This window comes from Ochotona princeps, chromosome 3 (genome assembly GCF_030435755.1).
Source record: "Ochotona princeps isolate mOchPri1 chromosome 3, mOchPri1.hap1, whole genome shotgun sequence".
NCBI classification, from domain to species: domain Eukaryota; kingdom Metazoa; phylum Chordata; class Mammalia; order Lagomorpha; family Ochotonidae; genus Ochotona; species Ochotona princeps.
The window spans coordinates 90,900,326-90,914,988 of record NC_080834.1 but is presented as its reverse complement, the minus strand read 5'-3'; the positions used below and the strand labels follow the sequence as shown (position 1 = coordinate 90,914,988).

Genomic DNA, 14,663 nt, shown 5'->3' with positions numbered 1-14,663 from the left:
AGAGAAGGTAAGATAGATAGGCAGGTAGGTAGATAAACAGAGAGATCTTCCATAAACTAGTTCATTCCCCAAATAGTGCAATGGCTTGAGCTGGGCTGGTCAGAAAGCCAGGAACCAGGAGCTTCTTCTGGGTCTCCCAAATGCATGCAGGGGCTCAAGAACTTGAGCCATTCTCCATTGCTTCCTCAAGTTGTAAGCAGGGAGCTGGACCAAAGGTGGAGCAGATTTGACCTAGAACGAGTGTCCATATGAATGCCAACACCACAGACAGAAGCTTAGCCTACTGTGCCATGACATTGGCCCAAGACAATATTCCTCCTACAGTGAGTTTGACTTCCAATGTGGAGGACCAAAAGACCACAGACAAGAGAATATAGGTAGCAACAGTTGTGCATTGACCAGGAATGTTTGAGGTCTTGTTTTAATCCAATTATTTTTCTGCAGATGGTCCAATTCGATTAGTCCAATTTAATATTGGTCTCAAGTTTAAAAAAAAAAACAAATCAGGGATCTTGGATTACCTATTTTACTCATGTTGAGGACACCACCTTCTCTTTTCTCTTCAAAGCAGATGTGATTCATGGACGTACGCAAGTTCCTGCATCTCAGCCAAGACTCTGGTCAGCTGGGCAGCAGGGCGGAAGCCAGTCACTGGTCTTTGGGTCACAAGCTCATGTGACTGATCTGAGAGGCTGTGAGGATCTGTTGCGGGGAGCTCCAAATGCCCTTTGCCTCTCATTGAGACTTTGGCATGAGGAATCTTCCAGACACAGAAGGGTTCACATGTCCAAGGGCCAAGACGAGTGACAAATGTTGGCTGCATGTGGTGGAACACTCATTGTCTTCCCACAAACCAAGCAGCAGCTCAGAAGCAGCCAGTTCAGGGCAGGAACAGGAGTCAACAAGGTTCCTTTTGTCACGAATTCATACTGACTCCTGTTGCCTAATGGGTCCCAGCCAGCAAACCCAAGTTCAAGACAGGCTCAAGGGGATGGAGATGGGTCCTGACCCCTTCCTCCTTTTGGTTGGGAGGCAAATGCTTGCAGAACCCCTCAGCAGGTGTCTCCCTCCTCAGAATCACGACCTGGAGACAATGCTAGGAACAAAGGGAGCTGGGCAATTACTTAACTGGAATGTTGTGATAACCAAAAAGAGGACATGGAAACAGGGTGAGTGAGGATTGCTTGCTTTGATTGGCCTTGGGTCTGAAAGGATGCGAGTCCCCAACCTCCTCCCCACGTGTTTCATGTCACGTGGTCTCTGGGTCAGCCCATCCCATTTTCTGCTCCTCTCCCAAAATCCTAGAGGATGGGTACTTTATTAAGAAAGTGGATTTTGGGGGCCTAGTGGCTAAAGTCCTCGCCTTGAACGCGCCAGGATCCCATATGGGCGCTGGTTCTAATCCCAGCAGCCCCACTTCCCATCCAGCTCCCTGCCTGTGGCCTGGGAGAGCAGTTGAGGACGGCCCAATGCATTGGGACCCTGCACCTGTGTGGGAGACCCAGAAGAGATTCCTGGTTCCCGGCTTTGGATCGGTGCAGCACCAGCCGTTGCAGTCACTTGGGGAGTGAATCATCGGACAGAAGATCTTCCTCTCTATCTCTCTTCCTCTTTGTATATCTGACTTTGTAATAAAAATGAATAAATCTTTAAAAAAAAAGTGGATTTATGTAGCTGAAAGTTCTGGTGGCTGCAAATCCAAGCCTGGGTGATCCTATAAATTCTCTGCATCCTAACATGATGAATGACACCACAGCAGGAGCTCTTGGAGAAGCGACCGATGGGATGGCAAAGACAGGAAGCCACTGAGAACGGGAAGGACCTGTCTTGCTCTTCCATAACAACCTAGTCTCCCAGGAAGGAGGTCTCATGGGAACAATATCCCTTGGGGGTGAGAGGACTTGCACTACCTCTTAAATCATCCATGACTTCTGAACATTGATACATTGAAGACCAAGTGGAGCAGTGGACCTCCTGGGGACAAATCCTAGCAGTCAGTCATAAAGCCAAACTCACAGGGGCAGGCCCTCTTCCTATGTGTATGTGTCTTGGGAGAAGGGAGAAGGGGGGTTGGTGTTGGAAGGTATTGGAAGCAGCCAGAGCCCCCATTCTTCAGCCTCTATGATGTCACACTCAGACCCACTCCTTTCCTTCTAGCCTGGACTGTGGCTTCCGACGCTGCTGTGGTCATGGGGATGCAGGCACCAACAGACGGAAGGGTGCTTGGTGACTCTCATCTACCCTGGGGACCCGGGATAGCCAGCCATGCCACTGCTGAGGGAAGCGGTGCCCATGGAGAAGGAGCTGCGGCATCTGCCTCCAAGCCCACTTGGCTGGTTCCTCCCAAGCCTGTTCGCCGCCTTCAATGTGGTGCTGCTGGTCGTCTTCAGCGGCCTCTTCTTCGCCTTCCCGTGAGTCTCCCATGCTAGCTGTCAGACTTCACACTGGCAGACTGTGGGGAGAACAGCTCATGAGAGCAGGGAGGCAGGGGCATGACCTGGGAGCCCAGAACAGATTCCAGGTGGGCAGGGGGACTTCGCATTTGGGGAAGTACCTTGCAGGTGGCTGGTAATGCTGGAGATGTTTAGTGAGCCCCTGTGGGTGCCGACCCCCTGTAAGCCAGGAACTTGGGTCAGGGGAGGGGAGCTCCGGCTGCTGCGGGTCAGGTTTGACTCTGATTCTGGTCTCAGTTGCAGGTGGCTGGCTCAGCATGGGAACTGGGCCTTTGCCCTGGTCACAGGCCTCCTCTTCATCCCTACCTTGTTTAGTCTCATTTGGCTCAACTTCTCAGACCCTGGTATCTTACATCGAGGTGAGGCCTCCGTCCCCTGGGAGAAGGAGGTAGCCGCCCTAGGGGTTGGAGTCTGCAGCGATGACTCCCAGAGTGCTCTCCCTACCACCCTTCCTCTGGCCTCAGCACTGTTTCACCCCCATACACTTGTTGCTTAGGTCCTGGCATACCATCTCCCAGTCTGCCAGGGTATAGATAAACATAGTGCTGAAGGCTTACCAGTTGCCTTAAGGGGAAAGAAGCCAATACATTCTCCTAAAAATTGCTACTACACACATGCGCAGAAGCATGGATCGCTGTTTCAGAGGCCCGAGCTACAGCATATTCCCCCTTGACTACCAGTCTTGCTCAATTGGCTCAGCTTGCTCCCAGGGGACACAGAGTCCTCTGCCACCATCTCTACATCCTTCCTGTGCCCAGGGATGCTGTGACACTACCCAACACCCCCCTTTCCTGCCCTCCTCCCATCCCAGGCTCTGTGGAGCAGAGTCCCATGACAGTGCATGTGGTATGGGTGAACCACAGAGCCTTCCGCCTGCAGTGGTGCCCCAAATGCTGCTTCCACCGCCCGCCCCGGGCCTGCCACTGTCCCTGGTGCAACATCTGCGTGGAGGTGAGTGCCACCAGCTGCCCATACCCCAACATATGTCATTCAGGGGCAGGAGTAAAACCAACTCCCAGGGCAAAAGGCCAAAGAGGGCAGTAACACCCAGGCTTCCTTGGTTATTGCTTCTGTGTTTACATCTGCCATGCCAGGCTAACCCTTGCCTGCACAAATGACACTCACATCTGTGCTTGCTGCTTGTCGGTACACAAGGCCCTTGGGCTGGCTGCATCTTGGTCTGGGGAGCTCATCCTGACCTCCTTGGGCCTCCTGAGCTCTGAGCGCCCAACCTTTCCATGAGCACATTCTGCACAGGCTCATCTGCCCAGGCCACAGTTTCAGCCTCATCCAACATGTCACAAGGTAGAGTCTCCAAGGGGTTTTGTGCCCTCCCCCTACCCCCACTGCCACCACCACCACCACCAAGTTGCAGTAGGTTGTGTGTCACAGAAGACAGGGAACATCTTGGGACAAGTCACTTTAGGAGCCATAGAGCCCCTAACTGTGCTCCAACAGCAGAAATACTAGTGCGAAAGATTTCATGGTATTCTCCCTAGGGACATCAGCCAGTGAAGGTAGGGAAGGGCAGGGGCAGGTGTTGTAAAGGGGGTGTGGAAGGCAGTAAGATTTAGAGATGACGGAGGCGGGGCCAGACCACAGATCCTGAGATCTGCCTGTATTCTCTGTCACCCAGGACTTTGACCATCACTGCAAGTGGGTCAATAATTGCATCGGCCAGCGCAACTTCCGGTACTTCATGCTGCTCGTGCTGTCCCTCTGCCTCTACTTGGGCGCCTTGCTGGCCACCTGCCTGTTCTTCTTGGTGCACACCAGCCATCTGCCCTTCTGCCTTGACAAGGCCATGGCGTATCCACACGGGCCACGTCGGGAGCTGGGGACTCACCGCAGCCAAGGGAGGAGCAGAGTCGGGGGTGGGGGAGGAAGGGAGGAGCCAGAGAGAGGGACGGGCCTGTGGGAGGACCGATCTGGGATTAGGTGAAGGTTGAGGGGGGCGGGATCAGGGAAGGGTTGGTGCCAGGAGGAAGCCTGAGGGATCGCAGAGTAGCAGATGCCAGGAGAGGCGCGGCCAGGTGGGGGTGAGGTTTAGCTTGGGGTGGCAGGGCCGGGCACTGGCAGGTGGCGCCTCTCCTTAGCAGGCTCGCAGCATCCTGGTGGCTGTGCCTGCCGCAGGATTCCTGGTGCCGCTGTTCTTGCTGCTGCTGATCCAGTCCCTGTCGGTGAGCGCGGCCGAGCGCTCCTATGAGGGCAAGGTACATGGCCGCCGAGACCATGGGGGAGACCCTGACCCCACTTTCTAGGATGTCTGCTCTTGCTCCTCTGTTGTTGCCCCTTGGCCCTGAGAACGCTATCACCATGGTCCTTCCTGTTCTGGCTCCTAAAGACACAAATTTCACCCCCCTCCTGGGTGCCTGCACCTAGGGAATCCTGTGTGCAAGTTCTTTTGAGGCCTGGGCCTAGTTGGGCCAGCGCAGACATTCAGGATGTGCCACTTAGGAGGGTTGGCTATTGCAGGTGAAGGACCCATAGCGCTGACCCTGCAGAGACAGAGGGTCTAAACTTAAAAGCTGGCTCGGGCAATTAGGTGGACTTTGTGGGCATGACCAAACTACAAAAGCCCAGAAAGTCAGGTGATGGAAACTGGGAGCCATGGTAGAAAAGTCGGGTTTATCAAGAACTACTTGACATGCAGTAAAATTTGACCCTTTTGAGTGTGTACAGTCTTTAGTTTCTGACAAGTGCATGCACCTGTAACCACCACAACCTACACCCCAGGAAATTCTACCATGGTCTTTTGTAGTCAACTTCTCCTCCTTGCTGTGACTCCTGGTAATTGTCATTGACCTGTTTTCTGCCCTTACACCTGTTTCTTTTCCGAACTCTCATCTAGACGGGCTCATGGCCTTCGAACCCTGGCTTTCTTCACTTGGCATAAAGCATTTGGGCTTCAGCCATGCTGTTGCTGGTATCAGTAGAGTCTTGCTTTTTTGTCGCTGTGAATAGATAAACACAGGTCACTCCCCTAATGTGTTGGGTGAAGGGGGCTTGGCATGTCTCTGTTTCTGGTAAATATAAAACTATTGTGTACAACATGCAAATTTCTGCTTCCGTTTCTGTTGGACAAATATCTGAGGATAGCAGCAGTGGCAACAGTGGGGTTGAATTTAATTGAAAGGCAGAGTTATAGAAAGAAAGAGGAAGAGGTAGAGATCTTCCATCTGCTGGTTCACATGCCAAGTGACTACAACAGCCAGAGCTGGGCCAGATCAGAGCCAGTAGCCAGGAGCTTCTTTTGGGTCTCCCATTTGCATACAGGAACCCAAGCCCGTGGACCATCTTCCTCTGCTTTTGCAGGCACACTAACAGGGAACTTGATTGGAAGTGGAGCAGTTGGAACTTGAACCAGGGCCCTGTGGGATGCCAGTGTGTCAGGTGTCAGCTTTGCTTGTTATGCCACAGCACATTGTCTTCCCTCCGGCAAGGTGTGAGAATTCCAATTGCTCCAACATTTGATGGGGTCAGGAACATTTTTTATTTCTTGCTTTTTATGTCAGCCAATCTAACAAACATTTAATGATATCTCATTGTAGTTACAACTTGTCGTTTCCTAATGACTCAGGATGTTTAACATCATTTTATGTTCTTACTTGCCATCTAATTTTGGTGAAGTGTTTGCAACCTTTTGTCCATTAAAAAACTAGAGCTTTCAGTTCTTTCCTGCCTCCAGCCCTCTGCATGTCCTCCTCCCTGAGCATGCCAGGTCAGGGTTAATAGCAGGGGCTCCGCCTCCAGCCCTCTGCATGTCCTCCTCCCTGAGCATGCCAGATCAGGGTTAATAGCTCCGGAACTGGGCCACAGCAGCTCCAGTTGCAGCAACGCCAGTTCAGAGATGTGGGGTGGGTCACTTAGCTGCCTCAGGCCTCAGCTCCCTTGTCGGTTAAAGGGGGTGGCAGGGGGTGATTTAGGTAAGCCACAGAGAGGGGCAGCTGGGACAGGTGAACGTCCCAGGTCTGACTGTTACTATCAGGTTGGTGCCCATTTCTTCTCAGTGTGACTGTCACAGGTTCTTGTTTCTGGAACCTGTCCCCATCCTTAACATTGCAGGCATCCCCTCCCCCTACTGTAGTCCTCTGTTAGGCCCAGGTTTCATTCTGTTCCTTCCTTGGCGCTTTTCAGCCTAAGTGGCCAAAGCCAGCTGCTGCTTGGCACCATGACCTTGGCTCCCTGTCCTTTCACTTGTCTGCTCCTCCAATCCCATTCCTGCGTTGCACTGACCACTGCCCCCGGGCATGGGGGCACCCTGCGTCACAGCTTCCCTCACTGCTGATAAAGACAGAGCTGGCTGTGACATTTATTTATTTATTTATTTGGTGTGTTCTCAGTCCCAGCACACCAGAACATGTGTGATATCTTGGAGTGTTTCTGAATGATTGAGTGAACCAAGAAGCAATGAGTCAAGGACACTTTAGGGAATAGAGAAAGATCTGATGCCATGGTCCCTGGAAGATGGGGGTGGAGATGGGGAGGAGTTGGGGGACAGCAAGGAACTGGGGAAAGGGATATGGGCCATGAAGATGCCCATGTTGGTTCTAGCACCAGGGAGGATGAGGGTATTGCAGACACAGCCCACGACTGGAACCAAGGTCCTTCAGAGCTGCCAGGACAGTGCCTTGTTGGGGAGAGGAAGATCCTCCGGTCTGTTGGCTAATCTTTATAAATTTATCCAACATGCATACTTTATTTAAGCATTTCTCTACTCTGCATATAAAGTCAACATTTCTTCATCATTTGTGGCAGTCTAACAAGTCAGGATTTACCTGTGACACATTTTAAAAGATTTGTTTTATTTTTATTTGAAAGGCAGATTTACAGAGAGGAGAGGTATAGAGATTTTCCATTCTCCAATTTATTCCCAAGATGGTTGCGATGACCAGAGCTGACTGGTCTAAGGCTAGGGACCAGAAGATTCTCTCTGCCACGTGGAGGCAGGGCCCAAGCATTCAGACCATCCTTCATTGCCTTCCCAGGATGCATTAGGAGGCAGCTGCATGGGATGTGGTATAGCTGGGACTCGAACTGGCACTTGTGTGAGATGCCAGTGCTGCAGATGGCAGCTTAATCTGTCATACCACAGCACTGGCCCCGCACATTTCTCTTAAATGCTGTGAACCCTTTTTAGCAGGCAGAACCTCAGCCAGCTGGATGGCCAGTGTGGCCTGCCAGCTGCAGCAGGAAGTTCCCAGCCTGCTCTGACTCTCCCTCCTTTGACAACAGCTGCCTTGCGTGGGGTCCTGGCTCTCCCGTGTGGAGACCAGTGGTAAACGTCTAAGTCTTTGGGGGGTGGCCAAAGATGGGGTGGAGGCTGTGGGCTGAGTGGGCTGGGGGTGGCAGGTGATGTTGGGCCACTTCCAGTTGTGATTGGGCACTTGATAATTACAGTTCTTCAAATAGGGTGGGATCTGGGCCTAGGGTGGAGCAAGGATGGAGCAAAGCCCATGGGCAGGAGCTGAACAGGAGAATCTGGCCAGGGAGGACTTGACCTTTGCTGCTCTGTGTGCTGTTAGGAACACATGATGGGGTCCCCATATCTCTGCCCCTGGAGACGGTGAAAACCATGAAGGCACCTCTCGAGTTGAAGGGGAAGAGGAGATTGGGGTAGGGGTAGGATGCCGCTGAGCGACAGAAGGCAGCAGGAGTGGCCCTAGGGAGACTGAGGGGCAGGAGGCTACAAAGGGGGGCTAAAAGTGGACCCCAATGAGGCAGAAGAAGAACTGCTCTGAAGTGGGAAGGAGGAGGCTGTTCTGATGGGACCCGAGGAGAGGAGCAGCTTTGCCTCACTCTGCTGGCGTCCAGCTGGCTGCCGCTCTGGCTGGGCTGCCCAGATTGTGGGGGGGGGAGGTGCCAGGCGGGGTGTGGGGCAGCATGGCCATCCCTGCTGGTTCTGAGCACTTCTTCCTCTTTTCTGCTTCCCTCCAGCGCAGATATCTTCAGGGATACAACCCCTTTGACCAGGGCTGTGTCAGCAACTGGTACTTAGCCATCTGTGCACCGCTGGGACCCAAGTGAGTTCTCGGAGCAGCTGGGCCAGGAAAGGGGCCCCTGGCACAGCTCCTAATCCTCCCACTTCCTGCCTGCCTTCCACAACCCCGGCTTCCCTTTGGGGTTTTCTCCAGAGTGCTGGGTGAGGGAGTGGTGGCCTCCTTACCCTACTCGCCTGGGGGGTGGGGAGTGGGTTCTTGTCTCAGGGAACAGGTTGGGGGAAGTGATGGGTGGAGGGACACAGCCTGGTAGCAAGACTGGCTTAGCTCAGCACGGGACTGCACCCTGGGCTGCTGGGGCGGGGATAGGGTAACGGGGTGCAGAGGGGAATAAGACTGAGGGGGCAATGACTACTTGCCCGCATCTGTGGCTCCCCAGGTACATGGCCGAAGCTGTGTGGCTGCAGAGAACAGTGGGACCCGAGTGGGCGCCTATGCACTTCCCCGCCAGCCCCTGTATACATAGGGACCCTCCAATTCCCTCCGACCCTCAGCCCCAGCCACCTGGTTGCCACGGGGCGGATCTCCAGGAGGTGAGGAGCGTGTGTGCGTGTGTGCTGGGAGGGATAGCTGCAGGCTGTGCAGGTGTGGGGAAGCTCCCAGTCCTCCAGGCTGCTCCTGAAACGAGAACTCCTAGAGCCCGACACGTGGTGACGCTGAAGGGATCAACCGGAGACACAGAGTCTGGGCGCAACACCAACTTGCCCTCCCTGCCGAGAGCCAGACCCTCACCCGTTGTGGGCCTGGGTGCCCTCAGCTGTCCCCCACAACTGAGAGGCCAGTAGAAGCTTAGGATGCTTGGAGGGGGGAGGGTCCTTTTCTTCCAAGGCAGGTTGCCTTGGAACTCTCGTGGTTAACTTCTGTTAAAGAAAGGGGCTTCCACACACAGTAGCGCGCCCTGGAGGCGACCACCCAGGGCTCTGCCTAGGCCGGGGAGGGGTAAGTGTGGGACAAGGGCTTGAGGAGAGAGCCCCTCCATCTCCACCACACCTGGATTTGTTTAGCTCTCCGCCAGCCCAGTGCTGCCTCTGCCGCGGGAAGCCCTCGAACCACGCTCAGCATCTCAATCACCCCTGCGCACGCCGCGAAGCCAGGAGCGCCCGCCCCTGGACCTCGCCTCCTGAGCCTGGCTGCGCCCTGCCCTTGCCCACTCTCCCGACTAAAGTGCCCATTAAAGGCCTTGTGTCGGCCTCCTGCTGCCCGCCCTACTGTGCGCGCCTTTCCTGCGTGTATGCATGCGAGGGAGGGGGCTCAAGGGGCTGGGGCAAGGACCCCCGTGGGAGGGAAGGGACGGGACCCGTGGGGAGCCGAGTTCAGACACACCGTCCCCCGCCCCCAACACTGCCTGGCTCTGTAACCCAGAGCCAAACATTCTCTTCATCCTCCAGCTAGTGCTGAGGCGTTCTGAGGTGACTGCTGGAGGTAGAGAAGTCACAACGTCTGTAAGGGGATTCCGCCTTCTGGCTGCAGGGGGCGCCGGATGCCCAAGAATCCGCGTGCGGCAGCCGACTGCGGCCCCGGAGCCTTGGGGGGCCATAGGGTGGGGAGTCCCTCATGGCTGCCCAGCCCCCGGGCAACATAGAGGTGGGCACGCCCCGTCCCCCACAGTAGAACCCTGTCTCGGCTGGTAGGGGTGTGTGTGTGTGTGTGTGTGTGTGTGTGTGTGTTGGGGACAGAGGAGGTTAGGTGCTGGCTCAGGCCCTATGAGTTTGTAGGCTCCTGGGTTGCCTTCAAGGCTGCCAGAGCATACCACTCCGCTCCCCGCTCCCCGCGCCCGCGCTCCCTCTGTCGCCCAAGGGTGTCCACAGGGAGAGCAATCCTGGTTCAGACTGGGCTCTAATCTGCCCCTCACCGCAGATGGACCACCCAGGGTCTCCCCGAAGGGTTCAGTGTTAACTATGGAGTGGGAGGGCCGTTGGAGGGGCCTGAAGGCTCAGCCACTGTTGGCTGCCGCTCTTGTATCCAGGGTAGGGGGAAGGAGGTCACCTAAAGGCTTCCAGGAACTCGCTAGAGGCCAGTGCAAGTATGTGTGTGTGTGTGTGTGCACACGTGTACAAACCCATGTATGCATGTAAGTGTGTGCATGCATGTAGCATATGCACACAGGTGTTCATGCCTATTAGCACATGTGTGTGAATATGTGTACACACATGCATTGTGCAAGTGTGTATGTGTGAGCACACCTGTACATGTATGTGGATGTGTGTTCCTGTTAGCACATGCAAGTGCTTGTGTGTGCACATACACATTGTGTACAAGTATTACGCGTGTGAAAGTATTACGTGTGTGTGCTTAGCATCAGAGAATGAACTCATCCCTGGGGGTGGGTCCCAGCCTCCCAAGGGGGTGACCACCTGCGGGCTTGGCTCCATCTCTGAACCCCTATTCAAGGCTCCACCCTCCATCCAGCACCGCCACCGCCCCTGGAGGTCCCAGGCCCTTCCCTGTTCAGGCAGTGGCCTTGCCTACCAGCCTGGCTGTGGCCCTAAGCTGGGCTCCTGGCCAGCTCTCTTGGTTCAGCTGCAAGGATTCAGACTTATCTCACTCCCCTTTTCTTGTCGCAGTATCTCTCTGGTCCCCCACCGCTTTGGGAATGGAGTCCTTTCAACTTTCAACTCCTATCTCTGCTGACTCAGCAACCCTTGGCTTGTGGGTGGGGCTGGGGTACCCTCTGGCAGTCTGGGTGTGTGAGGGGGAGGTATGCAGTGCAGCTTTGCCCTTGCTGCAAGGAGCTTCAGGGTCTTGGGGTCTTCATTAAGACCCAGCTGGAGCAGCTGGCCTAGGTCTGGAAAGGTCATAGGTCAAGGACACAGGGCAGCCTGGGCTTGGGGGTGTGTGTGTGTGTACACCTGTGTATGCAGGAGAGCCTAGCTCAGCCGTGGCTACCCAGTGGGAAAAAGGACAGCAAAATGGGGGCAGTCCAGGAGCTGTCAGGCCACTCCCCATAGGAGAGCCCTTGGGGTAGCCTGGTCTAGATCCCAGAGCTTGGGGATGCAGGAGCATGGAGGGGGCACTGGCTGGTTGTGGGAGTGCAGCCTACCTGCAGCCGCAGCTCCACAGTGGCCGTCCAGGCCAGGGCCTGCTTCTGGGGCGTGCTGCCCCTCCCCTGCTAGCCTCCTCCACAGCAGGCCTGCACCTGCCTTGTAGCACAGAGGCAGCTCACCCGGGAGCCTTCCAAGTCCTAAGCCAGCAGTGAGGTGTCTCTCTCAACACCCTGACTTGACTCTCTGTTTCCCCACTGGGCCCAGCTGTCTCTGGGTGGGAGCCAGGGCGAATTCCAAGCCTGCAGGGCTACTGGGTGCTCATGCAGCTGGAGCCACCTCTGAGAGACCACCCAGCCATGCCATCCACCCTCCCCACACACTGGCTGGCTGTAGAATATGAGGCAGGGGCTTGCAGTCTGGGATGGAGAGCCCAGAGGCAGTCCCCCGACCCTTAGCCAGACTTCCCTCACGCCTTCTGGAAGGACATAGCGCGGGCTGGGAGGTGGGTGGTGAACACAGGTACTCAGCTCTGTTGCTAGTCCCTGTGCTCAGCCTAAAGGGGAACTTTGGGCACAGCAATCCGACTGTCTGTCACACACACCACTGCCCCCACAACTACCAGTGTCACAGCTGGAGCCTCTGGGGCCCTCCTGGACACATAGTGGTGGTAGCTGGGTATCTCTCAGCCCAGCCTGCCGTCGCTGCCCTGGGGCTGTTCACGAGGCAGTCACCCTAGGGCCCTGACTGTGGCCCCTGGAGCCTGGCAAGCAGGGGCAGTGTGGTGTGATAAGATGGCAGGCAGTCCTGTGCTGCCTGGAGATAGTGGCTGCCTCAGGCTCACCCCACCCTACTCTGCCTTTGCTGCCCCACCCAAGGGGGCCAGTGCAAATGGCTGAGGCTGGGGCAGAGCAGGGCCTAAAGCCCCAATGCCTCCCTGGGCACAGTCCTCCCAAAGAGCGTCCTCAGCCCCTTCTGCTTAGCTCTTAGCAGGCAGCACATGATTGGCACGGGCAGGGGAAGTAGCCCAGGGCCCAAGTGTCTGACAGAGCTCCCGACAAGGCCAGGGCTGGTCCACATGGTTTCTATCGTCTCATGCAATCTCCCAAGAACCATCCCCCGTTCCTGTGGTACTGCTGTGAGGGCGGAGTGGGCAGCAGGCAGCAGACTCGGTTGCCAGCCTGGGTCAGGATTGTTCTTAGTGTGTCCTCAGAGGAGGAATCCATGACTCAGGGCTTCGTGATCTGGTCAGTTGAGGGATGGGTGGGGGAGACTGTTTGGGGTTTAGTTTCAGCAGCAACCCTGCTCCGACCTGGTTTGGTGCAGGCTCAAGGCCAGAATGAGTGGACAGGGGGAGTTTGTGTTATGGTTTTCCCAAAAAGTAACCGTTTGGGCTGCATCCAAGCCCACAGCATTGAGACCTGCTAGGATGGCTTCCCACCCACCCGTGGCTCTGACCTCCTGCTAAGAATTCTGCATGGCTTCTGTTTTGTGGCCACAGTCTGGCCCCACCCCCTGCAGCTCTTCTCTCCTCTCCTGGGCTGTGTTCCTCCTCCTCCTCCTCCTCCTCTTTCACCTGCTTTTATCACCCCCATCCATGTGCTTTACTGCTCTCACCCAGCCTACTCATCTTCTCCCCGACTTTTCCTGGAGCTCAATTTCCAGGAACACAGAGCTGCCTGTCTGACAACTTCCAGGCTGTAACCCGCAGACACAATTCTTGGAATCCCCTGGCTGGGCATGGGAACAATAGAAGCTGGGCCAGGTTGGAGGCAAGGCCTGCCCTGAGTACCTTTGTCTGCCACCCTGCCAGGCACCCATGCCCCTGGCTGCTCTCTTGTCTAGCCCCTGCCCTGTGCCCACAGAGGGCCCCACCCCCAACCCCCATGCTCACATGGTTAACTGGGGGTCCTGCAGGGACTGTGCCCCAACCTCCCACATTGGCAGCTGAGTCAGAGGACCAGAAGTCCAGGAGTAGGGAACTGTTATGTCTGCCAAGGGACACAAAAAATTATCAACTTAACAGTTAGCCTACAATAGGGGCAGGTTAAATCACTCTCAATGATGTTGGCATCCCACATGGTGCCAGTTCAAGTCCTGGCTGCCCCACTTCCGATCCAGCTCCCTCCTATTCACCTGGAAAAGCAGCAGAGGATGGCCCAAGTGCTTATGCCACTGCACCCACTTGGGACATCCTGGCTTCAACTAGGACTAGCCTCAGCCGTTCTGACCATTTGGAGAGTGTACCAGTGGATAGGAAGGTCTCTCTCGTTCTGTCTTTAACTCTGCCCTCCAAATAAATAAATATTTATTTAAAAGATTCTTAAAAATTAGTCTAAAAATTAGCCTGCTATAGATTTATTGAGTTTCAAATCCCATCCAACTGTGGATGCCTTGGCATGGCCAGACTAAGTAACCTCCCAGACCTTCTACATGGCTTGGAGGCCAGCTGTTCGCCAACTCCTGGGAGACCTAGCCCACTACGATCCTATGCCTGAACATGAGTCCAACTGGGCTTTGTCTGTGCCCTGAGGCCCAGGGGTTAGGAGGTCCCCAAGCAAAGGGCAGGAGTTACTGGCTCTCTGGCTATCTGCTCGTCAGCCACTGACGACAATAGAAACGTGCCCTCCCACCTGTCCTTTTCCTGACCTAGGCAGCAGAGATGCTGTGGAGCAGGTGAGTATGATGTCCCTACAAACCCTACCCCCTCACCTGCAAAACTGAAGCTGGCCTAGGTCCACTCCCTCCCTGTGTCCCACCGCTGGTTTTTGAAGATACCAGGGCGGCAGTATGATCTTGGCTCCCATTATTCCTGTCCCCCTTCTCAAGGATCTATTTCTAAGGGGTAGATACAGCTGAACTTGACTTCAGGACAGGAATAAAGCACCCTCTACTCTCAGTTGGCAGCACAGTCTGCAGCCCCCTCATAGTGCCAGGGGAGGGGAGTGGGGGGAGTGTTGTGGCGTAGTGAAGTTACCACCTTCAAGGCCGGCATCCCACATGAGCATTGGAGTGCCTGCTGCTTTGCTTGTCATTCAGCTTCCTGCTAATGAAGTGGGAAAAAGTAGTGGAAGATGGCCCACTGTTGCCCACCTGGGAGACCTAGAAGAGGCTCCTAGCTCCTGGCTTCAGCCTGGCTCAGTCTTGGCCATATGGCCACCTAGGGAATGAATAGAGAATTATGTGTCTGAACATATATTCTTATTTCTGTAACTGACTGTCACATAAAT

At 55.1% G+C, this 14,663-nt stretch overlaps 1 protein-coding gene across 1 annotated transcript; it reads left to right on the top strand.

Annotated features, from left to right (window-relative positions):
* Positions 1 to 2,151: 2,151 nt before the first annotated feature.
* Positions 2,152 to 8,961, top strand: ZDHHC19 (zinc finger DHHC-type palmitoyltransferase 19; the record flags this gene model as incomplete). The annotated part of the gene is made up of 7 exons (XM_058661345.1): positions 2,152 to 2,411; positions 2,697 to 2,812; positions 3,265 to 3,404; positions 4,090 to 4,262; positions 4,561 to 4,666; positions 8,391 to 8,476; positions 8,832 to 8,961. Coding segments are annotated over exons 1-7 (897 nt in total), but the record flags the coding sequence as incomplete, so codon positions are not given.
* Positions 8,962 to 14,663: the final 5,702 nt, after the last annotated feature.